The 27262-nt window shown below is 44.7% G+C and overlaps 2 protein-coding genes across 4 annotated transcripts in view; both read right to left on the bottom strand.

Moving 5' to 3' along the window:
* Window positions 1–385: 385 nt before the first annotated feature.
* Window positions 386–25748, bottom strand: LOC115129868 (secretory phospholipase A2 receptor-like). The gene is made up of 28 exons (XM_065018797.1): window positions 25481–25748; window positions 23565–23945; window positions 20797–20970; window positions 20452–20616; window positions 20068–20181; window positions 19612–19764; window positions 17003–17197; window positions 15103–15260; window positions 14881–14991; window positions 13360–13472; window positions 13063–13235; window positions 11781–11989; window positions 11395–11540; window positions 10759–10979; window positions 10266–10301; window positions 9936–10096; window positions 9352–9416; window positions 9013–9116; window positions 8804–8940; window positions 7732–7989; window positions 7420–7564; window positions 6849–7084; window positions 4046–4223; window positions 3783–3917; window positions 3239–3361; window positions 2712–2888; window positions 2377–2412; window positions 386–2224 (listed from the first exon to the last, which is right to left on the bottom strand). Exons 1-28 carry the CDS (start codon window positions 25617–25619, stop codon window positions 2007–2009), a joined length of 4461 nt encoding a protein of 1486 aa, XP_064874869.1. The 5' UTR covers window positions 25620–25748; the 3' UTR covers window positions 386–2006.
* Window positions 25749–25916: 168 nt separating this feature from the next.
* The window catches only part of LOC115129709 (integrin beta-6-like), a 19686-nt gene continuing 18340 nt past the window's right edge, over window positions 25917–27262 (bottom strand). For all 3 annotated transcript variants that reach the window (XM_029660366.2, XM_029660364.2, XM_029660365.2), the window contains 2 exons: window positions 27004–27170; window positions 25917–26903 (listed from right to left, as the gene is read on the bottom strand). In XM_029660366.2, the coding sequence (XP_029516226.2) occupies window positions 26799–26903; window positions 27004–27170 (272 nt within the window). In that variant the 3' untranslated portion in view covers window positions 25917–26798. The remainder of the gene's footprint in view (window positions 26904–27003; window positions 27171–27262) is intronic.

The following is a 27262-nucleotide window of genomic DNA, read 5'->3' as shown; positions in this document are numbered from 1 at the left end:
GAATTGATGTTATTTTGCAATATAATACACAATTCATAGTACGTGTGTATTATGCTGAGTCAACGACAAAAGACACTGATAAACAAAGAAAAGTATGTTGATGCTGCGTCTCCGAAAGTAGTGCACTAAATAGGGAATAGGATGCCATTTGGAACCGAAAGAGAGAGCCACGAGTCCATCCTACTCACTTCTCCCTCATCCACATGATGTCACCCCTGCCCTAGTCCCTCACCACACAGCATCTCAATGCAAATAACTACTTTCAAAGCAAATATGGTAGAAATAAACAGGATAAAGACAATATTCGGATACCACCCCCACAGTGCAATGCAGATGACTCATTTCAAAGCCAACGTGGTATAGCAAGACACAGTTCAGATACAACTTGGGATACAGCTTCATTTTTATTTACACTGAAGGCACATAGCATGTGTTACGAACATTATCAATACAAAATAACAAAAGACAGTAAACATTTTCAAACATCCGTGTTATCCTCTTTCATGTATTTCTTTCCACACAACAGAAAAACCTACATCAACATATTTCATATCTAATAACTCTGTGTACCCAATATAGAACAACTACAACAGGTAACAGAGCAAAGACTGTACCTCATAATAAACAACCCACACATAAGTCTACTTAGAATACTGGATTCATTCTCAAAGAGCTACCATTTTATATAACCACACTTTGTTAACATCATTTTGGTTTCATCAATAAAAGTTTCTTTGCTCCTACATTTTGACAGACGTGTGGACCAAATGAACAAAATGGAAGTGAATGACAAATATTTTTCTCGTAACGATAAATAATAAAACATAAATAAATGCCTGCATTTTTCTCTTTACTTTTTCTTCCCTTCCTCTTATGAATATCATGTATGTACTTATAAGCCACTTAAGAAATACTGTGAGGGTGCGAGCGTGTGTTCTGTGTGTAGGAAAATACGCAACAGGAATGCACGTAAACTAACAAACAAAAAACTCTAAACTAAAACATCATCTTTCCGTATGGCATTAAATGGAGTTTTGTGCAATAAAGTTCTGACAAAGAAACACCGTACTTTAATGACACTTTTTGATTTCAAAAACACAACTTGAAATTGATTTGGGGTCTTATTTCTGTTCATAAATGTAAAAAAAAAATATATATATACATAGAAGATGACTTCAGAATGTATCGCAAATGTATGACTTTGTCTTTGCTGTAAAGAACAGCTGAATCGCGGCCATTGTTATCTTAAACAAGTATAAAATACTTTTGGGTCCTGTACACGGCATTACAGAAAACTAAAAACTGTACTCTCAAATACAGTGGGCACCAGCGTTAGTGGGAGCAGTTGGCATTGTACCATAATAACGAAACAGCAAAGAATATCTATCGACTTCCAAACGGATACATTAGAATGACAGCACCTTTCAAAGTTACTTGGGATAACGGCACTAATCCTTTGTAGACAAAACTTACTTCACATGAAGATGCACTCCCTCACTCTCAGCCACACGATTGGTTCCTAATTCATCAACTACTTGTATAAAGCACAGGAGGTTGGTGGCATCTGAATTGGGGAGAATGGGCTCCTTTGTAATGACCGGAGTTGAATGGTATCAAATACATCAAACGCGTGGTTTCCATGGTTTCCAGATGTCTGATGCCATTCCATTTGCTCATTTCCTGCCATTATTACGAGCAGTTCTCCCCTCAGCCGCCTCCTGTGGGATTCAAGTGGATAAAGCTAATTGGGCTCAGACATTATCCTCTACGTTCCCTTGCTGTGGTCCATTTCAGACTCCACAGAGACATACCAATGTTCACAGTCATACAGAGAGTTCGGCCCATTCCCATGCTTTACCCAACTTTCCAGAACGCCACCATTTTGCTGTCTTCCAATAAGTCCTATAGTGCATCTGAAAAAGGCACCATATTCCCTATAGATTGCACTACTTTTGACCAAAGCCGTGCACCTATATAGGGGAACGAGGGCCATTTCGGACACAGCCCTATTCTCCAGAGTGAGCTTCCAGATCTGCGATGAGAACGTTTCCATCGGAGTCTGTGGCCTGGGAACTAGTATGTCTGTAGTACGCGTTTCCCAGGGACGGCAGTCTGCGGAAGCGCGTCACGTTCCTCTTGTAGACGAACCAGAGCGCCGCCACCAGCACGGCGAAGATCAGCATGGCCACCAGGACTGCGGCTGGGACGATACCGTGGTGCAACCCTGGAAGAGACACAGAGGGGTGAGTTTACTGGACATTGAAGGCTCTGTTAGTCATGGTAGGGGCTGCTCCCAAGATACCTTGAGATGCCAAATTATTAGAATGCAAATGAGAAAAACAGCATAACTGTTAATAGCCTCAATTGAATACCTACCATTTAGTGGCGCCACTTCTACCTCCGGGATCATATCTGCAAAGAAGGCGATCTGTTTAACTTGACTGATCTATAGAATACATACATTTACACTGTACAAACGCGTAACACAAAGCTTTGTCATAATGGCAGTTGGAGGCTAGTGAGAGGCTTCACTTACACAGGTAGCCCAATTCTGATATTTATTTAAAATATTGGCAAAAAGATCTGATTTGATTGGTCAAAAGACCAATTATTGGACAACAATATGATTTGATTGGTCAAAAGACAAACCAGTGGCAAAAGATCAGACTTGGGCTGCCTGTGTAAATGCAGCCAAAATGTCTCTACTCCACCTGAGTTAGTTTTGCAGACAAAGCCCAGTCTGTCAGTGCACTGAGAGAGGAGCCACATCCCATCAGACACCCTGGTGGACACACAGGTGTCTGCTGTCAGCAGGCTGGGGTCTGGGGCCCTGAAGTTCCAGTTGGAGTAGTCCACAGGAGAACCATCGAGCCATGCCATGGAGCCCGCTAAATCGGACCGGACAAACATAAAATGTTTAATAAAGAAGTTGTGAATTGGTTCATTCGACCCCTCTCCTTCCACCCTACAACTCTGCCCCAGGTCATTGCTGTTTTCTTCCCCCAGTGCTTCTATCAACTCACCAGCTAAAACACTAAGTCAATAAATAGTATCAAAATACTACTTGAAAAATGTTGAAATTCATTATGTTACTAACCCTATTAAGCTGTGTCTTATCCCAGTTCTGTCCGAAGCACTTACATTGCCTGTCTTTTGCCAGCTGTTAGTTTATATTGCACGCCAAAACCAGCAAGCTGCTTATTTTGAAGAGAGGAAACTTGGGGAAGCATGTGCTTACTGTCAGTGTTGAAGAACATCCCCAGCCAGACGGCTTGATGTGGGAAGCCGTACGACCACAGCTGCTCCAGGACAAACCTGTTTTCCGTCTCTGTCTGTATGGTCAGGACCTCTGACGTGTTCGCTGGAAGAGGGAAAAACCCACCAAACCTTCATTATTACATGTGTATTACTGAGCATGAAGAAGGCAATTCTCTGTGAATGTTTTGCCCCCTCAGATCTATAGCTACAGTACAGTATTAGCCACTGGAATGGAGCTAATACATGGATCCTATAGGGGGAGCTCTCACCCAACATTACATTTTGCACAATCACAACAGGGAGTCATCACAAGGGAATTCCCATTGAGAAAGATCCATTAAATCCTTGATCCATCCTAGCATGAGACCTAATTGGCTCCATGGTGTACTGGACACTTACCACACTAGGATGAAGTTGCTGAACTAAGGACAGTTTTGCAATTTCCCCTTATGTGCTACGGTTAGAATTTGGGCAGGGGAACCTGATCCTAAATCTGTGCTTGAGGGCAACATCTGTTGCTGTACCTTTGTGTTTGCAGTGCTCTCCGGCCTCCTCCAGGGTCAGTCTCTGGACCACGGGCTCAAAGCTGTAGCAGCTGGCGCCAAACCTCACCCACGTCGATGGACACACAACCTCGTAGGTGGTGAACGCATTACTCTCTATGGGATTTTTTTTTTTTTTAGAAAAGCAGCATTGTGCATTTGAAACTCTTGAGGACGGACTAACAGCACAGGAAGCTTTAGTAGCCACTGTTTTATAATGTGCTAGGAACCCAGGCTATACTCACTAGGTGGTGGGACATGGCACAGGGCTCCCTGGAGCGGCATCTCACAGTCGGCCCTCCTCCAGCCCCCGGTGACGTCCATGTACACACAGTCCCCCAGGATGAAATCATCATCATCGGCCGCAACCCAGTGGGTGAAGACCGTGTCACTGCCGTCAGACCACTGGTAGTTGATCCCATCCTGTAGGGACGTACCGTCACAGGCAGGGAGGAGGTGACACACACTCTCAGGGTGAGCCTACGTTGCTAAGGGAGATGACGGGGTTGTAGGTCATGTCATGCAACGGAGCAGAAAGAGTAGAGGGAAGCAGGTTCGGCTTGGGGGTGTTTATAGTGTGGTGTTTATAGACCAATGTGTCTGGCATTGTGTAGAGCGCTGTGAATCAATTCTCTCCTTTCCTGTCCTCATTCCATATTTCACGAGCAAGACATTCCTTGTGTCTATGGGATCCTTGGATCCACATGTTGTGAGTGGCTTAGAATTCCTCCCAGCCGGGTTTGGTGGTTGAGGAAAACTACGCCCATACCGTGTGAGTGAAGCACAAAAATGCGCCCCAAATGGCACCCCGTTCCCTACATAGTGCACTACATTTGACCAGAGCCCTATCGGTCCTGGACAAAAGTAGTGCACTATAAAGTGAATAGGGTGTCATTTGGGACGCAAAATAGTTATGCATGGGCTGTGGGCCAGGAGGAAAGCTCTGGGGAGCACACTGGACAACTGCAGTGATGGGATAAGTTACCGTTTGATAAATACCTCTGTTTGTCACAGGATATTAGCTGTAAGACATATATTGGTATATAAACACCAAATATACAGCGCGTTCAGAAAGTATTCAGATCCCTTGACTTTGTTAAGGCCTTATTCTAAAATGGATTAAATTGTTTTTTTCCCCCTCATCAATCTACACACAATAAAAAATGGAAATATCACATTTACATAAGCATTCAGACCCTTTCCTCAGTACTTTGATGAAGCACCTTTGGCAGCGATTACAGCCTTGAGTTTTCTTGGGTATGACATTACAAGCTTGGCACACCTGTATTCGGGGAGTTTCCCCCATTCTCTTCTGCAGATCCTCTCAAGCTCTATCAGGTTGGCTGCACAGGTATTTTCAGCTCTTTCCAGAGATGTTTGATCGGGTCCGGGCTCTGGCTGGGCCAGGACATTCAGAGACTTGTCCCGAAGCCTGTCTTGGCTGTGCGCTTAGGGTCGTTGTCCTATTGGAAGGTGAACGTTCGCCCCACTATGAAGTCCTGAGCGCTCTGGAGCAGGTTTTCATTCAGGATCTCTCTGTACTTTGCTCCGTTTATTTTTCCCTCGATCCTGACTAGTCTCCCAGTCCCTGCCGCTGAAAAACATCCTCACAGCATGATGCTGCCACCACCATGCTTCATTCAGGTTTTCATTCAGGTTAAAGAGTTCAATCTTGATTTCATCAGACCAGAGAATCTTGTTTCTCATGATCTGAGAGTCCTTTAGGTGCCTTTTGGCAAACTCCAAGTGGGCTTTCATGTGCCTTTTACTAAGGAATGGCTTCCATCTGGCCACTCTACCATAAATGCCTGATTGGTGCAGTACAGAAGAGATGGTTATCCTTCCGGAAGGTTCTCCCATCTCCACAGAGGAACTCTGGAACTCTGTCAGAGTGACCATCGGGTTATTGGTCACCTCCCTGACCAAGGCCCTTCTCCCCCAATTGCTCAGTTTGGCCAGGCAAGCTGTAGGAAGAGTCTTGGTGGTTCCAAACTTCTTCCATTTAAGAATGATGAAGGCCACTGTGTTCTTGGGGACCTTCAATTCTGCAGACATTTTTTGGTACCCTTCCTCAGATCTGTCCCTCGACACAATCCTCTCGGAGCTCTACGGACAATTCCTTCAACCTCATGGCTTGATTTGTGCTCTGACATTCCCTGTCAACTGCGGGACCTTATATAGACAGGTATGTGCCTTTCCAAATCATGTCCAATGAATTGAATGTACCACAGGTGGACTCCAATCAAGTTGTAGAAACATCTCGAGGATGATCAATGGTAACTAGATACACCTGAGCTCAATTTCGAGTCTCATAGCAAAGGGTCTGAATACTTATGTAAATAAAGTATTTCTGTTTTTTATTTTTAAGAAATGTGCAAAAAATAAAAAATAAACAGTTTTCGCTTTGTCATTATGGGGGTATTGTGTGTAGATTGATGAGGAACAATAATTTAATCCATTTTAGAATAAGGCCGTAACATAACAAAATGTGGGAAAGGGGGAGGGGTCTGAATACTTTCCGAATGCACTGTATTCACATAAGAGTTGTAGAAATGTGAATGCGTGTATGTGAATAGAAAGTGCCCAAATGGGACATAGGTAGGCCCACTTTTGATTGGAGGAGATCAGATACATTTGGTGATGATATGGTGCAAGCATGCTGTGAATAGTCACAGAGATGAAATTCCCATGCTTTGAAAGAATGACATGGACTGGAGAGGGAGAGAGAGCGACAACATCCGAGTAAACAGACTGTCAGGCATTTCTGTATTTACAGCATTACTTCATTGCGGCCATGCTGTTTATAGAAGACCTCTAGCTAGTGCTCTTAGCTGTTTCCTTGCCGTGACGCAAATCTACTGCACACACACCTAACATCATCAAAGGTCAATTCATGCCACAGACCAACTTCGACGTGCTTGTTAACGAGCATTATCTACACGCACAAACGCTCACACGCAGACACACACACAGACAGACAGACAGACAGACACACACACACACAGCACAGGCAGGTAGCAGTACTTAGCAATATAGTATAATACATACGTCTTGACTATACAGTCCAATCCAGTGGGGGAATGCCAATCTATTGACAAGGACAGTAAGGAAAGCCTGGTGGAAGGGGTCGGTAACGCTCACCAGCTCAGACTCAGACTCTAAGCACATATTCAGCGCCTCGTACCAGCTCATGTTGCCACGGGCAACCCTGTATCTGTGGTTCTTGTACTCAATATTGTCAGGGAGAGGGTGAAGGTAGGAGTGGGATGGGGGTTTAGTTGTGTCTGTTGCAGGGAAAGAGAGAGGGAGAGGAAAAGATCAGAGAGATTGTTTCAGGGAGAAGCAAAGGCATGGATTCGACCCAAAATCAACAGAAACACTCATTTCATTGTTCAACAATTCCTGAAGGGGATTTCTCTCAGTGAGCAGACTCAACGGGGTGACATTTTGAGGGCACAAAATAGGAAGCTATAACCAAAAACAACAGTTTCATTAATGAGGTAATACAGACCTGATTGGTTATATATCTCAGTCCTGGGCTCTGAAAATAGGCCCCAATGTGTCTGAATGAGGGGTGAGCGAGTGCCACAGAATGCATGAAGACAGAGGGGAGTCCTACCTTGGGGTCTCTGACAGACAAAGCCGTATCCACTTTCTGTGCACTTCTCGTCGAACCACTTCCCTGTCAGGTGGAAGTTGTGGTTGTTGGAGAGCACCGTGCACAGAGGATCGTCCCCGCCCAGGGGCCCGCTCAGCCAATCATCCTGCAGAGGAGGGGCGCCCACACACACACACACACACACACACACACACACACACACAGAAAGGTACACAGACACACACACAAACAACCCCCCCCCCTAATCAACACACTATACAGAGAACATCACCAAAGCACAAAGACAATATCTGATGTTTCATTTAACCTTACCGTCAGAGGGCTCTTGGGTTCTACAGGGGACCAGTTGGTGTAGCTGACAGGTTTCCCATTGGTCCATTTCATGGTGTCCTCATCCCGTAGACCAATCCAAACGCCCACTGTACTGCCCTGGAGCAGCATGGTGATGTACGCTTGCTCGATCTCGTCTTGGATGGCGACCAGCGTGCCTTGGAAAGAGGAGCAGATAGACTGGGCGTCTCTCCAGCTCTTCCCCTCCTCAGAACTGTTGGGGAGGTGCAGCAGGAGACACTACCAGAAGACACACAAAACAAAGGCCGGAAATCTGGCAAGGTTTTGGTATAGTTCCACCAACTAGATTTTCCTTGTACGGTGTGAAAGAAAAATGACGTATTTAACTGATCTATTTGATATTAGTGGTTAACAATTAATATTTAACTAATAGTAGGACATTTCTGTCCTACTAGTGTCTGTGTTTTCATGGGCTCCACTCTAGTTCCCTGCAGCTAATCTGGGCGTATTGTCACTGGAGATGGCTTGAGCTGACAAATGAGTTAATAGACAAGAATGTGTTTTACTAGAGAACGCTTAGGAGTAGAACAATCCCTCATTGTCTCGAAATCACCCTTGCATCTGGGAAACTAAGCCAGGGTGGGGTTAAGACAACAACCCACATGCAGATAACGACAGGATGAACCCAGAGTGGCTTATGATGCTCCTTGGTCTGCATGGGGGGGTGTTGAACCAACCATGACTGAGCATTGTTAGTATATATAGTACTCTGCATTTGTGTAAAGGTTAGGTTACTCGGTCCAACACTCAAGGGTGTGGGGTCGAGCAGCCTCAATATTGCAATAATGAATCAATATTAAATAAAGTTTATTGTTTGAAAAAAAGTCTCTCTCAGTACTGAATGTCCACGACAACGGTCAGATGGCCAAGAGAAACTCAAATCAAATCAAATGTTATTGGTCACATGCCTAGACTTACCCAGACTTACCTACGAGACCATTCCCAACAATTCAGAGTAAGAAAGTATAGACAAATATCTGCTAAATAAAAAAGGAAATAGTAACACAATAAAAACACGGGAGATGAGGTGAACCTTGTGTCCGAAGTAGAGCCATCTCTCTGGACAGCCTCCGATGTAGTGAGGCTCTCTGGGAATCTCCACCACGGACACGGTCCGGCGCTTACATACGTGAGCATGGAGACCGCCACACTCACCCGCCGACCACTGACCTGTTGGTCGCAACATGTCAAAGAGAAGTCAGTCATGGTGTTTTGTGTGTGTGTGTGTGCGTGTGATCTCACCTGAGATAGAGGACATGGTCACACACTGTTTCTGTTTCACTGGGGCATCATGGGAGCTTCCTTCTGCCCAATTCTGATAATCCACAGCGGACTTATCACTCCAACTGCGCACACACACACACACACACACACACACACACACACACACACACACACACACACACACACACACACACACACACACACACACACACACACACACACACACACACACACACACACACACACACACACATACACACACACACTCCTATTACACCCCCCACACTAAAGAAACAGCCAAATCCATTGAGTGTGAGGTAAAATACAGCATTGAATAAACTACAAAAAGACTCTTACCTGAACTCTTCCCTCACGAGGTCTGTGGACAGCCCTATCCACCAGTCAGTCGACCCCAGAGAGAGCTGAGAGAACCAAGAGAAGAAAAGGAATGCTTATCTCACTCATTCAAGGCCTATTACCGTCCTCCTGCATTCTGCCCTCGCTCCAGTGAAGGGTCAGCCATTCAGCCTCTTTCACGCCATGAGAGCCCATTCAACCCCTCTCCTCAGCCTTGGCCTCATTCAGCCCCTCTCCTCAGCCATGGCCTCATTCAGCCCCTCCCTTTGGCCTTGGCCCCAGCCTCTACTGTTTTATCCACAGCTCTGTCCTTTTTATAGCCTTCAAAAGCCTCTCCACCAGAGGGCCCTTCAGTTTGATCCAAGACGCTGAGCTGTAGTCAAACAAGGCCCTTTATTTTATTCCGAATGTGCGAATGTGTCGGCGTGTGTGTAAGAAAGAGAGTGTGTGAGGGCACTTGTGTGTGACCTGTGAATGTACAGGCGCGCGTGGGATTGAGGGCGCTCGCGTGTGAATGTCTCGGCTGGCGTGTGTGAACTCGTGTCGGCTTGTGTGTTTGTGTGTGTGTGTGTGTGTGTACAGACCTTCCCCATGCGCTCTCTGATGAATCGGAGCTCCTCTTTAGAGTGGACAGACAGCAAGTGGGCGCCCATCATCATACAGGCCAGGTTACCACCCTCCCAGGGGAAAGGATGCTTGGCCAGCAGATACTCTGCTCCTCTGTAGAACACCCAGGGCTCATTCTCTACAGGACGGAGGAAGGTTACACAGCCCACAATCACACAGTCCCTCTTAGAGTTACAACTGCAATTGATATCACAAATAAGCATGTAAAAGAATGCATAATAACTCAATATAATACATCAAAAATGTCAAATATAACAAAATACATCAAAACGAATGCATTTACTTACGGTCGCTATACCAGTAGGGTTTGTTCAGCTCCATACCTATCGAGACAAATAAGACAGACATTCTTATTGATAAACCTTTCAAATCAATAAGGATACATCAACAAGCAACTTTGAGATTTCAAACGTTCCATACATGATAAAGGCAGCCCCCCGCACCTCTCTGATTCAGAGGGGTGAAATGCGGAAGACACATTTCAGTTGGATGCGTTCAGACCAGGTATCCCCTTTTCCCTTTACTGTGTATATAGTGCCATTGATGTTAGAAGAGCTGAGTCCCCCCCCCCCTTACTATCCCTTACAGAAAAACCACATGAATTCACATGAAATGTACATGTTGTCACGGTAACTTCACACGTGATCACATGAAAACATGTGCTTTTGGAACAGGTCGCGGGTTCACGTGAAATTCATGTGTTCTTTTCTGTAAGAGATGTACTGTAGGCAGAAAGGCTTTAAATCAATCCAACCCATTAGTTATTATAACAGTGATTACCTCTGCGAACCTTGCAGATCCACTCGTGCTTGGTGTCGCAGGGCTGTGGCAGGAGGGCGTTGGTCAGGTCGCTGTACACGGCACAGCTATGTCGGTCATCCTCCTCGTTCTTATCCTCTACGAAGGAGGACACCACGGGGGTGCCGTCAGACCACTGCCAAGCTCCTGCTGACTGGGGGTCTCTCTTATTCAGGCCCACCCAGAACCAACGACCCTCTGTTCTGAAAAAGAGGAAGAGTAGAGAGAGAGAGAGACAGAGAGAGAGAGACAGAGACACAGAGAGAGAGACAGACAGATAGACACAGAGAGAGACAGAGAGACAGCGAGAGAGAGACAGAGAGAGAGACACAGAGAGACAGACACACAGAGAGAGAGAGAGAGAGAGACAGAGAGAGAGAGGCACAGAGACACAGAGAGACAGACACACACACAGAGAGAGAGAGAGAGAGAGACAGAGAGACACAGAGAGACAGACACACAGAGAGAGAGAGAGAGAGAGAGAGAGAAGAGGTACAGGTATTTTAGAAAAGGTACGGGTATTTCCTGAAGAAAATGTGTGTGCTTGATTCCCTGGGACAACACAGTATTATAGAAAGGGAAAAACAGAGGTGTAGGCTATAAAGCACACTAACTAACCCATCAAACATGGAGTAGAGGAGTCCTTTGACGAAGACCTGCTCCTTGTAGTGGTGGAAGCTGGCCAGCTGAGCTCCTAGAGCCTGGCAGAAGAAGTCAGCGTCTTCCCACGACCGCTTCATCAGCACCTTCTCGCTGTGGAACGCCTAAGGACCACAGTCAACAATGACACTACGTCGCCTTGACTACAGCATCTCCTTTTCTGCATTGGTTTTCAAGTGACAGCTAATGGGGCAACCTCTATAATTTGGAGAACTCCAGTGATCATGTCCTACTCTCTCAGAGTGGTAGCATAAGCATTGCTTTTCACAACAAGTTAATAACTGAGGAAGACACGAGAAATACAGGAAAAGAGATAGGGGAGAAGAGAAGGAAAGGCAGATGACCTTGTAACAGTGAAGCAGGCCGGAGTGTGATTCCCAGCCTGGAGGACAGGGGGCGTAAGCGTCAATATGGACTGTAGGGAACAGGACCTCCTGGTAACCACTGATGCTCTGTTTACACACTGACAAGGCCTTCTGGGATTTGCAGTCCTTCACTTCCCAGTGACCCAAGGCCTGTCCGCCTGTCATAGCCACACAGCCACCTGCACTGACTAGAGAGGAGAGGAGAGAGAGAGAGAGAGAGAGAGAGAGAGAGAGAGAGAGAGAGAGAGAGAGAGAGAGAAAGAAAGAAAGAAAGAAAGAAAGAAAGAAAGAAAGAAAGAAAGAAAGAAAGAAAGAAAGAAAGAAAGAAAGAAAGAAAGAAAGAAAGAAAGAAAAAGAGAGAGGGAGAGACAAAGAAAGAAAAAAAGAAAGAGACAAACAAACAAACAAACCAAGAAAGAAAGAAAGAAAGAAAGAAAGAAAGAAAGAAAGACTGAGCTGTGAGAAACAGATCCACAACGCCAAGCTAAGCAGGCATTGGTGAGAGTGTTAGCACCACGGTATTTTATTAACTAAATGATGGGAATTCTACTTCAAAGTCCTCCTGCCACTTCACCATAGCAACAGCATGATTAACGATGCTCTCGCACTGACTGAAGGAAGCTGAGATTGTGAAACCTAAATTACACTTCAACTCATTAATCATAGGCAGCATCCCAAATGGTACTCTATTCGGCTATTCCATTCACAGTGCACTACTAAAGTAGAGCACTACATAGGGAATAAGTTGCCATTTGGGACTAAGCCACAGTGTGAAGTGAAGTGAAGGGGGGGCGAATGAAGGACAGTAGACAGCCGACACATCCACCTGGGGCTAAACTAACCCACAGCTATGGCTGTCTTTCTGTTCTGTCTGTTCTGTCTCAGCCCTATTGCTGTCTAAGTGGAGCTGGTCTGTGTGATGGAGACCACATGCCAGTGGGGAAGAGAGGGAAGACTGTTGACAGTGGAGTGGTCTGGGAGAGCAGAGGTGAATGGAGGAAACACTCAGTCCACTACGACAAAACAGTGGTCTTTACACAGGAGACTATTGTTTATTGACACAGGGTAAGTTGAAGTTTGTCCCTATCCACTGATCCAGGGTCAGATTGGTTTCCTTACCCTACTGATTAGAGAGCCGTTAGAGCCGTTAGTATACATTGCTGGGTAATCTGACCCTGGATCTGTGGCTAAGGGGCAACTTCTACCTGGAACATAGAGTATAGGACGCTACAGCCCACCCCACCACGTCTCCCTTCCCTACCTGGCTGATGCCTGTTCCAGTTTGTATAGAGCAGGGGTAGGGTGGATCCGTTGTGTCCCCCCAGCCAGCTGTACTCTCCTTGGTTACCCTGGTCCTGTAGGGCCGTCCAGTAAAAGACGCTACCGTTGGCCCCCATCTCACTCACCAGGCTGTTCAGAAAGGCCTGCTCAAACCTGCCATGGAGAGAAATCAACAATCATTCATAAGAATGTATTCTTGTCACTATGAAATATGGGAGTTCCCATTTAAGGTGTGCAAGAAATGGTTAAGATGAGAAGTCCAAGTCAGAAATCAGACCTGTTTTCCACTGTGACCAGAGGAGCCTTGCAGTAGTAACCCTTGACAGCGTCTTCATAGCTCTGCTCGTGGCTCGTCACCATGTAGCAAGAGCGGCCCTTCCGCTTCCAGTCCTGTGGGGAAGAGATACAGATGTATCTGTATTTAACCTCGAATACACTACAAGTTCGCATTTCCTGCCGTGCAGGTACATGCGAGGGAACCAACGAGTGATTGAATGAAGATCCTACGTCTGTATCTCAGTTTGATTAAATGAACAAAAAAACAAATGCAAAAACATTATATGCGTGAATGTTTCTACCGCAGACACCATCCAGGAGTGAGAGCAGCCAAGACAAGGCGCTGAATATACTGGAGGAGATCGACTAGAGGTGGGAGCCAGACTCACACATTACTCCATGTCTATACACACAGACACCTGAAAGGAGTCTGGGCCGGTGGACAAGAATAGCAACAAGCTCAGGAGAGCCGGGCCAAGCTGACTGGATTGGGTTACACTCCAAACATTCTGGCAGTAAGAGCCTGCATAGTTTGGAATTAGCAGTAGACGACAGTGGCTAATACAAGCAAACACACGTGGAGGATTGGGGTTAGGGGAACGGAGGGTGGGGGGGGGGTCTAGGGGGTTAGGGCTATGACTGGGCCCATCTGTTAGGACTGGAGGGGGCTTGGGGAGGGGGCTTTGGGAAGTGTCTTAGGGACAGGAAGTAGTAGTGTTTTGACAAGTGTCCTACATTTCACTCCCACCTCCCCATACACACTTGATGACCAATCGCAGCCAACACTTGCCGACACGTCTACACGTCTACAAGGAATGAACACCAGTTCCTCCGCAATGAAGGAGATTCTCTCTTTAGGTTGTCAAATCCCTTTTCAACTGAGGCCGTTCGTTGTCAATGAACACAGCTCGGGTGATTGTGTGAATTTCACAACGTGGCCTGAATATAATCAAATACAGTCTCTGAAAACAGTCTTTATTCTGTGATGTCCCGTATTTTGAGTGCCTATTGATACTACACCTCCAGGGCGATTTCCTGTCCGTTTTAGGACATGGTGAGCAGGGAAACAGCCCTTATGAGTCAATCTGCTTATGTCCTCGTAAACAGAGGTCACAACACCACATGACAGTCAGACAATACGTCATCTAGCTGTTGAATCAGCTCATTGTACTGAATGCAGAGCAGACTCGCCCTAAGCAGGGATCTGAAGCCAACCAGGCACTTTCGCTGTAATGCTAATGCATGTCTGGATATGTGGAACGCCACTATTCTGACCACACAGCATTCCACGGATCCTCTGTCTGACAAAGGACGTAAGGAATCAACCATGCATGGTGCCATGAAGTTCTTCTGGAAACAGTTGGGTTAAGATTGATAAGAAAGCTATGTTGAATTTCAATTTCACCTTCCATGGATATGGCAGATATGCATTCTTCTGCTCAGGGCTAGGACATATGCAGCGCTGATATCTTGTAGGGTTTCTTATCAGATCATCTATGTGTGTGTGTGTGTGTGTGCCTACCTCAGGACAGCCCTCGTCCCATGCTTCAGTGGGGAGTAGGGACAGAAGTCCTGCTCTCCTACACACTGCAGGGAGCTTCTCATCGCATGGTGCCAACAGCCAGTTCCCCTCCTAGGACAAACACACACACATATTTGAGTAATTTACCATATTCAGTCAAATAAAGATGACGAACCAACAGCAAACTGTAGTCATCCGTGAAAAGGATTCAGTTGACTGTACCGTCAGGTCAGTCTTGGCACAGAGCTGACTGTTGCTGTGGGTAGGATGGTGCATGTGCCAGAGAGTGAGGTCGACTGGGGAGCCGTCTGACCACTCCACAGCTGAGGACGATAGCTTCTTTATCAGGCCGATCCACACTTCTGAGCCAGACACTGAGACTACAGTACACACATATATGTAAATGTACACACATATACACACACACACACACACACACACACACACACACACACACACACACACAACATACTTAGTTGATTTGTCAACGTGAAAAAACAACTACCTAAAAGACAATACCCTTCCATGATCCTTTATGATGTCCACACTATCCCAGAACAGGGAACACACTATACACCGTCCCATGATCCTTTATGATGTCCACACTATCCTAGAACAGGGAACACACTATACACCGTCCCATGATCCTTTATGATGTCCACAATATCCCAGAACAGGGAACACACTATACACCGTCCCATGATCCTTTATGATGTCCACACTATCCTAGAACAGGGAACACACTATACACCGTCCCATGATCCTTTATGATGTCCACACTATCCCAGAACAGAGAACACACTATACACCGTCCCATGATCCTTTATGATGTCCACACTATCCCAGAACAGAGAACACACTATACACCGTCCCATGATCCTTTATGATGTCCACACTATCCCAGAACAGAGAACACACTATACACCGTCCCATGATCCTTTATGATGTCCACACTATCCCAGAACAGGGAACACACTATACACCGTCCCATGATCCTTTATGATGTCCACACTATCCCAGAACAGGGAACACACTATACACCGTCCCATGATCCTTTATGATGTCCACACTATCCCAGAACATTGAACACACTATACACCGTCCCATGATCCTTTATAATGTCCACACTATCCTAGAACAGAGAACACACTATACACCGTCCCATGATCCTTTATGATGTCCACACTATCCCAGAACAGAGAACACACTATACACCGTCCCATGATCCTTTATGATGTCCACACTATCCCAGAACAGAGAACACACTATACACCGTCCCATGATCCTTTATGATGTCCACACTATCCCAGAACAGGGAACACACTATACACCGTCCCATGATCCTTTATGATGTCCACACTATCCCAGAACAGGGAACACACTATACACCGTCCCATGATCCTTTATGATGTCCACACTATCCTAGAACAGGGAACACACTATACACCGTCCCATGATCCTTTATGATGTCCACAATATCCCAGAACAGGGAACACACTATACACCGTCCCATGATCCTTTATGATGTCCACACTATCCCAGAACAGGGAACACACTATACACCGTCCCATGATCCTTTATGATGTCCACACTATCCCAGAACATAGAACACACTATACACCGTCCCATGATCCTTTATAATGTCCACACTATCCTAGAACAGAGAACACACTATACACCGTCCCATGATCCTTTATGATGTCCACACTATCCCAGAACAGGGAACACACTATACACCGTCCCATGATCCTTTATGATGTCCACACTATCCCAGAACAGAGAACACACTATACACCGTCCCATGATCCTTTATGATGTCCACACTATCCCAGAACAGGGAACACACTATACACCGTCCCATGATCCTTTATGATGTCCACACTATCCCAGAACAGGGAACACACTATACACCGTCCCATGATCCTTTATGATGTCCACACTATCCTAGAACAGGGAACACACTATACACCGTCCCATGATCCTTTATGATGTCCACAATATCCCAGAACAGGGAACACACTATACACCGTCCCATGATCCTTTATGATGTCCACACGATCCCAGAACATAGAACACACTATATACCACATACTAGAATATAGAACCCCAGATCCAGACTCACCGTTAGCCAGCAGGCCCAGCAGCAGTTCTACATCAGATAGAGAGTGTAGGCTGGTGAGGTTGGCCCCTATGGAGTTACAGGCAGTGGAGGAGTCCTCCCAGCTCCCTGCCTCAGCCTCTGCCAGGGCTTTGTAGCAGTAACGGTTGTGGGCCAGCCAGCCCTCGCAACACACCGTGCGGTAGTACTGCCAGTTATCTGGGGGCGGGTGATGGAGAGGAAAGGAGACGAGAGATAACGGTCCAATTCAGTACAAAAACATTAGCACCTGTCATTCTAAGATTTAGGGGTAAAGAGAGAAAAGGCCCAAGTATTTGGTTTTTTATTAGGATCCCCATTAGCTGTTGCAAAAGCAGCCGTTACACTTCCTGTGGTCCACACAAAACATGAAACATAATACAGAATGACATAATGCAGAACATCAATAGACAAGAACAGCTCAAGGACAGAACTAAATACATTTTGTTTTTAAAGGCACACGTAGCCTACATATCAATGCATACACACAAAAGAGTCATCTCGCATTGCCAACTCTTCCAAGTGACGTTCATCACTCTGGAGAAATATAAATGAAGGAAAGTAAATGGAAGTTCGGTCCTAGGTGGAAACATTCTCAAATGGAGGTGTACTACTTGTGAACTTCTCTAATAAGAACGCTCATCCTCCATTTGAAAACATTTCCAGTGCCATGCCTACTGAATCGTGCCCAACTTATGTTTTCTGTTATAGCCCTGTTATAGCCTAGCGTGGAAGAAGCCGAGGTCAAGTGTTCATGTTCCAGGTGGAACCCAGCTGTTGAGCTGCTAGCTGGAGCTCCTCTCCCATTCTATTCGTAGGATCATTCAAACGACATCACTCACTGGGAGTGACTCAGAACTTCTACTGTCACTGGGATAAATAACAAGACTACTATCAGGAAAAAAACATCCAAGCTGTGCCCAAATGCTGACCTGTTAGAGAAGGTTTTTTAGTACCACTCAACAGTTCTTGATGGGAAGAACATCGTTTTGGAACATTACAGATGGATAATTCACCAGACAGGCTCTCGAGCCAGACAGAAACAATTGAGTCATCCGTATCAACCAAAACAAACAGCCAAACGTTGCTCATGGTTATTGAGTATGACCTATTAGAAAGGGCTGTTCAGAACTGTTAACAAGTACTAGTTGGAGACTGTGTATAAGAATATGACAAATGGGATAGCTCACCAAGCCCTTTTGAGCCAGACAGAGACAGCTGACTCAAGGACCAAACACAACCAAACTCTGTGCATCAGTCCCAAATAGCACCCTATTCCCTACATAATGCACTATTTTTGACCAGAGCCCTATGAGCCCTGGTCAAAAGTAGCACACTATATAGGGAATAGGGTGTTATTTGGGATGCAGGTTAATAATTCCCTAGGCCCTAGAGCCAGACGGACCTTTTGATCAGCCTCTACATGTAATCACCGCCTATAAACCACAATGTAAAGAGGTTACTGTGAATCTGACAGTAGCTTACAGGCAGCTCGGTGGCAAGTCAAATTCTGTACGTCATATGACAGTACACCTACTGTAACATAAATGCAGTATCAAAGCAAGTACTGTGTAATAACACACAGTACAATACCTTAACTTATACTGTAACAAAATAAAAGTGAACGCTAACGTAATCGGAATGAATGAATGAATGGATGAATGAATGAATGGATGAATTCATGAATGGATGGATGGATGAATGGATGAATGGATGAATTCGCGAATGGATGAATGAATGAATGAATGAATGGATGAATGGGTGAATTAATGAATGGATGGATGAATGAATGGATGAATGGATGAATGAATGAATGAATGGATGAATTCATGAATGGATGAATTCATGAAATTCATTGAGGGGAGGGGTTTCTATTTCACAGCATTTTACAGTAGCAAGCATGTTGGCTGCTAGGTAAAGTGTTTACACATTACAGTATATGAATTACAATTTGGTGTTTTATATCATGTGTACTTCTAGAGGCCTTAACAAAGGCTTCCAAGCTGGCAGTGACTGTAATGTGTCCCCTTCTGTATCTGTCCCCGACTGTGGGGCACTATAACCACATAGGAGTTAAACTGCTACAGCATTCTCACTTCCAGGTGCAACAAATATAGTCTTTTACAAGGTACACCTCAGAATATGTTAATTAGCCAGAAACAACAGTACCATGCACCAACTAGTGGCCAAAATATTTTTGGTGCTCCAAAGCTTAGGTACGGTACTGTATTCTGTGGGTTGGAATTACAGTACCATTTCGAAATACAGCAATTCTATGCCCCGCCCACAACACTTTCACACAATGCACCATCATTTACAGTATGCTGCAGCAAAACATTTCAGAGTATTTCACTGTTGAAAATACCCCAAATTACTGTATAATTGACAGTTTTATGTTACAGTGCAGATTATGAATCATTTCTTGTAGTACAATGGCTGAGCACTAAGGCAACAATAGACTGAGCGCCAGTCTGTTTGTGCTATCGCACCAACTCTCTGGCACTCATTGTCATGACAAACACTGTTTTGCACAAACAGATAGGGGACCAGGTTAGGGCCACAATATGAAACATATAAGACCATTGACCTCTTACCTAGAGGCTCAGCTCTCCTGGTGTCATTGGGGGTCTTCTTACAGATGTAGGGTAGAGCAGACTCACAGGACAGACTCTGCCACTGTTGCCCCCCCGACGCTGAGTTATACACTCCACACTGCCTGTTGTCCTGCAGAGGGCTGGATGATAGGCCTGGGAGAGACCAACACAGGTAACGGGGGAGTTATAGGTAGAAAGGGAGAAACGTTGGCCTAGTTTCAAACACACATTTCTGGCTCCCACCACTGCTACAGCAGGAACTTCTTGATTCTCCCCGCTGAGATCCAAATGGACTGGACCGGTCTGAGCAAAATGGCCAGAAACTCCACTTCAGAGGGCTACATGAAGCTATTACATCTTATTACTAACGCTAATGCTGTTCATTCACATCTTAAAGGAGGAATCTGGGCCTTGGAGTGGGAAAGAAAAGGTTGTAGAGCAGCCCAAGTCTCTTACCTGAGGTGAAGTTAACCAAGGCCAGAGGAGCTCCATCAGACCACTGCCACCCTGTTCTCTCACTCAGGTGGTTCAGTCCGATCCACACCATCACCCCCACGTCAGCCAACCGCTCTGAAAGGCACAGAACCACACGCATGAACACCACTAACTCTGGTCAAAACGTCTTGTACTTTCTCCAACCTGAATAACAAAAACTATGAGCACAAGTCCGTTTTAAGGCATAATACCGCACCCAAGAGTTTATAGTTTATACAGTTTATACAGTATGTGTAGCTCAGACCATACCACCCACCTTGTCTCCTTTCCTGACTAAAAGTTCAAATAAAGTTTTTAATGTTTAGATAGAACTATTAAATATAGTGATAAAATAGTTTTATATACCTCTGATGTACATCTGTTCAGTGAGGTCAGTGATGCTGAGTAGACTTCCTCCCTGGGCCAGGCAGGAGGAGTGGGCCTGGCTCCACGTCAGGATGGTGTACAGGTTGAACTGGTAACACGCACGGCTCTCCTGGTTCGAGTCCCAGAACGTATCGCAGCTCAACTCTGGAGGCAGAGACAAAGACATTTGAATATGATCATGGTTGTGTTGTATCGAGAGAGAAAAAAATCGATCAAACCCACACTGTACAACAATACTGTTGTGTGTGTGTGTGTGTGTGTGTGTGTGTGTGTGTGTGTGTGTGTGTGTGTGTGCGCGCGCTTGTGTGTGTGAGTGTGCATCACCTTGACTGGGACAGAAGCCCCATTTCTCATCCTGGTCGTATCGACTGGTGGTGGCACACCAGCGATGGTGGTCCTCGCGCCCCTCTGCCGTGCACTCCGAGTACCACTTGTTGTTGTATTTGAACGGCAGGGCACAAGGCATGCCGTGGGCATTACCCAACAGTGTGTGGATCTCTACAGAGAAAAACATTGTCACCACCACCTTCTTTGGGCTCATGTTCACGGTTATAGAGTGAGTCAGTCTGTTTGTTTTCTTATGTAAGTGATGATCGGCATTTGCATGGCTGCATTAATATCAAACCAACTGTGTCTCAATGGAACTGTCTGTGTAGAAAGAGGTCAGTCAGTGCATGTCACTACTATAATATACTATGTATGCTAGTGGTGCGCGGGTTGACTCATAACCCGCAGTCCCCCGCAGTTATGTCCGCAGGGCGGGTGGGTTTAGTGTCATGAAATATTGTGTGCACGGAGGACGGGTGGATGGCCGGCGGGTTGAATAAAGAGAAAACGATGCATTAAAAATCCATCAATGTCTCATCCTTATGCAACTCATATGTATAGGCTACAATGAGGTTGGTCTTGTTTTATCTGGCGTTAGTGCGTAGGCTAGCCTAAACATTACGGCCTAACCGTAGAGCGCCAAAAAACACACCGATTGCCAAATGCTTTTTTGGAACAATGTCGGAGTTTCATTCGATAAGAAAATGGAGAGTTCAAATGAAATGGAAAGGAGGGCCAGAACAGTGGTCTAATGTTTGGGGAAGTTTTGGTGAAGTGGTGAAAGTGGATTACAGCAGTGCTGGCTATGATATGCGTGATGGTGGTGAGGCTCTATACAAACTTTGAGTCACAAGACCGGGGACTTCAAAATGGCCGTCTAGGGAACTGTACTGTTCAGATAGGTTAAATGTGATAGCAGCTGACCTGGACACTGACTGTAGGTCGAGAACTTTTCATAGCCTAATAATATGAACTTCTGCAAAATGAATGATTTATTGCAGTAAAACGATACACCTATAGTGACGGGGGGGATCGATACGGTTACATATCGGGATACTATTTTTGACGATTTATCGTATCGTAAGCAATATTTTTGGAACGGTATTGAATTGCAATACATATAAAACCGTGGGAATCGCAATACATGTCGTATGGAGGAGATCAAAGACCTGGCAGTGCGGTGCCAGGACAACAACCTCTCCCTCAATGTGAGCAAGACAAAGGAGCTGAGTGTGGACTTCAGGAAAAGGAGGGCCGAACAGGACCCCAATAACATCGACTGGGCTGTAGTGGAGCGGGTCGAGGGTTTCAAGTTCCTTGGTGTCCACATCACCAACAAACTATTATGGTCCAAACACACCAAAACAGTCAAGAAGACGGCACCGACAACACATTTCCCTCCCCAGGACACCATCGAGAGCTGGTATGGCAACTGCTCGGCATCCTAGGCGCTACAGAGAGTAGTACGTACGGCCCAGTGCATCACTGGGGCCAAGCTTCCTGCCATCCAGGACCTACAGTATATACTAGGCGGTGTCAGAGGAAGGCCCAAAAACTCCAGTTACCAAAGTCATAGACTGTTCTCATAGACTGTAAGCGGTACCGGAGCGCCAAGTCTAGGTCAAAAAGGCTCCTTAACAGCTTCTACCCCCCAAGCCATAAGACTGCTGAACAATTAATAAAATGGCCACCCGGACTATTTACATTGACACACCCCCACTTTGTTTTTACACTGCTGCTACTCGCTGTTTATTATCTATGCATAGTCACTTTACCTCTACCTACATGTACAAATGACCTCGACTAACCTGTACCCCCGCACATTGACTCGGTACCAGCACCCCCTGTATATAGCCTTGTTATTGTTATTTTATCGTGTTACTTTTGATCAAATGTTCTACTTTAGTTTATTTAGTAAATATTTCCTTAACTCTATTTCTTTAACTGCATTGTTGGTTAAGGGTTTGTAAGTACCTGTTGTATTTGGTGCAGGTGACAAATAAAATTGGAACTGATTTGATAATAGCATATTGTGAAGTCCCTGGCAATTCTCAGCCGTAACACCAAGTGTAAACAGGAGTGGAGAAATATGATTTATTTCATTCAGCATCTTGAGAGAATGAATGCGCAGTTAGGAACCGTCTGTAAAGGTGCTATCTTTATCAGCATAACAGAAGCTGATAGAATTTCAACCACATAGAATATGCATCCAAAACTAACTGAAATCTTATCAAAAACATGTTGGGTCATTTTAACAGCTTTGAATTTTCTTAAAACCGGTCAAAAATGGCATTTTCTCCCCGGTCCCTAAATGTATTTGCTCTGCAAGAGCAGCAGAAACAGAAGAGAACAGAGAAAACAAACTTTATCGATGTCAACTACATTGCTGCATTTATTCTATAAATGTATGACATTATTCTGATGAGCAATGGTTTATTTAGTCTTCTAGGGCAACAAGTAATGACAGAAGAGAAGCTGCACATATCTAATTACAGACAAGTTCGTTGACTGAAAAATAGTCTACCAAAATGTAAGTTAATGATAAGCAATGACATATGCCTATCTAAAAAGGCCTGTCAAAAAAAATCGTTCCACCTTCTCTGACTGTACAGCGCTTTTTCTATATTTGCGGCTTAGGGTTCGGGTTGCGAGCCTCAGATTTTCAAATGTATCATATATAGTCGGGCGGTTACGAATGGGTTATTAGCAATTGCGGACAGGTGAACAAACAGCTGACTCACGCATCACTAATGTTGACGACTTACCCTCATAAGGATAGGCACATGGCCCCTCCCCCGGTGTAGAGTACCTCCTCCACTGATGATAACTGGCCCTCTTGACCACCACCAGGCGTCCAGCCACGGACAGCTTCAGCTGGGACGCCCCGTACAACGTATTCCCATTGCATCTCCACCACAGGGTCCGGAGGGGTGAGTCACACTCGAAGGTGCCCAGGGGCTGGGTGGAGTCGCTGATGTTCAGGCCCAGACAGAGGCTGCTACCCAGATTGAAGAGGCGGTGGCGAGACACCCACTTCCACAGCATACGGCGGGTGGGCCTCTCACAGCTCTCCAGGACCAGGTTAGAGGAGGAGGAGGAGATGCAGCGCTTCAGCTGGGTACTCTCCATGATGAACAGACCCTTGTCTGGGAATAGAGGGATTGATGGGTGGAAATGTAGGGTAGTGGGGAAGAATAATAGCATCTTCTACTGTAAACTTTTACTATGCTCTCTACGACACCAATATTGGTGTTTGAGCACGGTTCTGCTGGACTGAACGAGTGTGTTCGCATACTCCCTTAAAAGACCTTTGCTTGAAAAACGAGAAAAGGTACTGTTTGTCCAACTTGAGAAGCCATAGCCAATATACACTTCATCAAAACAGTCAGAATTTATTTTAAAAAAAATGAAAAACACATCTGTCATTCATTTTGACGTTTTTATCGAGATCTTAGTTGGGCAGTTTTAAATCTAACTATGATGTTTGGTGCAGTATTTCTCAAGTAAAAAAATGCCATGAATACGAGTAATCTATTGTTGAATGGCAACTAACACTTTATTGAAGAATCCCTACAGTTGACCAATGACAGATGATGGGCCGTAGACTTCGGTTCCAAACTTCGGCATGCCTCGAGCAACTGTTTTGTGTGCACGAACAGTCGAAATAAACGTGCCGATAACCAAAACACACAAAAAATTCACAAATGATCTTCATAATATATGCACGTATTGTTCCGAACTGTTAATTGTTCAGGGGCCTATCCGTGTCATTCTCCTATACACATGTCTGAAACTATTGCGAATTTTTATAGGCTGCTAAAATTTTATTATTAGGCCTACGCATAATAACATTACTATAACAACATTACCACTAGGCTAGATTGTCATATCCGATAAACATTTAAAGTTCAATGAGACTGGAGACTGGAGTTTAGGTCATGGACAGGCCTACTCTCTGTGCCCAACCAAATAACATATCTGAGCCTGTTTCTCTCTCTCTCTGTGTATGTGTGCCTAGTTAAATAAATGTTAAATTAACATAAAATAAAAATGTGTGTCCTCCCGTCATTCCTTTGGCATAATTCCATGACCCAATTTGAGCTCTCTCCTGTCTATACCAGGGAAACATGCCATATACAGCCTACAGTTGCTATACTGTGCAAACAGTCTATCCATGGTTACCTTTACTTGACCCTAATCTGTCCGTCCCTCTACCCATAACAGCATCAATGTTGATGTTTTATTCTTTCTGACCTTTCCAATCTGCATCAGAAGCCTGATGGTCACACGATGAGTCCATTCATTAATTGATCATGCATAAAAAGGGCAAAATGTTCTTATTTACGAAACCATTTTGCAGTACTCCCAGATGACACAACAATTCAACTATCTTTTCTTATATTGTTCATTGTATTTTTCCATAATCGAAACCGAGAATAATACAATGCATCTCGCCATGCATCCAGCGGCGCAGCACTGTAGCCTACAGAAGCCTATGCAAATATATTGTCTTGCACATACAGTATACCACACTTGCGTACACATGAGTCTTTCTTATTGTAGACTTTCTTGTCCTAACTTGCATGACTGACCTATCATTTATAATTCTTGAAATAAAACTGAACAGTAGGCTACTAGTGGACACATTTCGATGTCCGATGCAGTCTTGAGTTGAACTTACTGTAGAGTTCGGAAAGATCTTTCTTCTCCAACACCACATCGTCTTCAGTCACACAGTCGCAGCTATTCATAAAGACTATTGCAAAGATTAACAAGAGCACTCCTGAAGATTCTGTACAGCGTGAAAAATATACTCTCATTTCGACGACAAGTTGCTGAATAAAAAGGCAGGAGTTCGAACATTCCGTGGTTGTTTTTCTCCTGAAAAACTTTCCGAAAGTTTGGGTAATCGCGACGTCACGGCCCAAAGTCTCTGCGGGGTAGTAAAGGCAGCATAGCCTATATTTCTTCCAGACAATTTTTGGGCGGGGGTCGGCTTTTATGGTTTTTTACACACGTTTTAGAAGAACATTGATAGTCTATTTCAAATAATACTCAACAATAGGTTTACATCATTTACACTTCAACGATAACAAATCAAAACATGACGAAGCTGATGATGTGGCAACAACTCAAAAGTTCAACTTTATTTTTGCGCCATACATTAAAGTTAGTCAATTATTCTTCTCAAAATGATTCCAATCAAGATTACACAATTCAAGGCTCAGCCTCGACTCAAAACCCAAAGCAAAACATTCATAACACAAAAAAAACATGAAACATTATTGCAGTAGTATCAAGCCTACTCAGCTTATTCTCAGTTTTAGGCTACCTATGTCCCAACCCAAAGTCTATGAAAAAAGTACAAATGTAGGTTCTTAATTTGAGCCAGTTTGCTACATCAAGAAAATAACCCTGCAGCAACCAGAAATGTAAATTATTATGTGGATTACAATTAATGGACAAATCTGACATTTCAAAGTGGAAATGACAAACTTCAGAAACCTTTTTAAACCTCAAATACACCACAAGTTTTGCATTTCCTGCATTGCAGGAAAGTTCTCCTGCAACAGGGTGATCAAATTAAAATCCTACATCTGTAACAACCTAAATGGGAAAATCCAGTGTTCAGTTTCAGCAGAGCGTTTGTACCAAAGACAACTTTAAGAGCAGCAAAATCAAAGTCATTTCATGTAGAGATGATTCATAGCTAGACATTCCATTGTCTGTCTGCTGATATGAGATAGCATCCCTGAAGAAGATCCAGACCTTATGGAGTGATACAATGTTGCACATTGTGGTGATTACAATTTGTCCTTACATCACACACATACAATCACACACACTTGCATGCGCACGCACACACACACACACACACACACACACACACACACATAGATATATACTATACAACATAAACATCTCCACAACTGCCCTAACGGACTTCCAGTGCACTCAACTGCTGGTAAATATTTTACATATACAAGCTGATGTCATCATCAGTAGCCATCCATTGAATGAATATCAACTTTCGGTCCCCCTGCACTTTTATAAGTTACATTTTTAAACGTTGATGTCGAGCTTCTAAACAGAGGGTTTGTACCCTGTGGAGAAAGAAAAAAAACTGTTTAACAGTAAATTATACAAGAATTTCAAAGTAACTGACATGAGACGGAGCAAATGAGGACAAGGACACCATCTTACCGACTGCCATTTAGCCTTTGCCCTCTCGGCCTCAAACTTGGCGACCTCATTGCGGTCGTGGACTGAGATCAACAGCTTCCACACCCCCAGCAGGATGAGGCCGATGGTGAGAATGGACAGAGAGACCCCAAGTACTATCATAGCTATGTTGGGGGGCTCAGGACAGTCTGGAAGGATGGCGAGAGAGAGAGAGAGAGAGAGAGAGAGAGAGAGACACACACACACACACACAGTTACGTCTGTAGTCATTACAGAGACA

The sequence above is a fragment of the Oncorhynchus nerka genome, linkage group LG5 (genome assembly GCF_034236695.1).
Source record: "Oncorhynchus nerka isolate Pitt River linkage group LG5, Oner_Uvic_2.0, whole genome shotgun sequence".
Taxonomy (NCBI): domain Eukaryota; kingdom Metazoa; phylum Chordata; class Actinopteri; order Salmoniformes; family Salmonidae; genus Oncorhynchus; species Oncorhynchus nerka.
The sequence above is the reverse complement of the archived record's forward strand: the minus strand, read 5'-3'. Positions and strand labels throughout refer to the sequence as shown.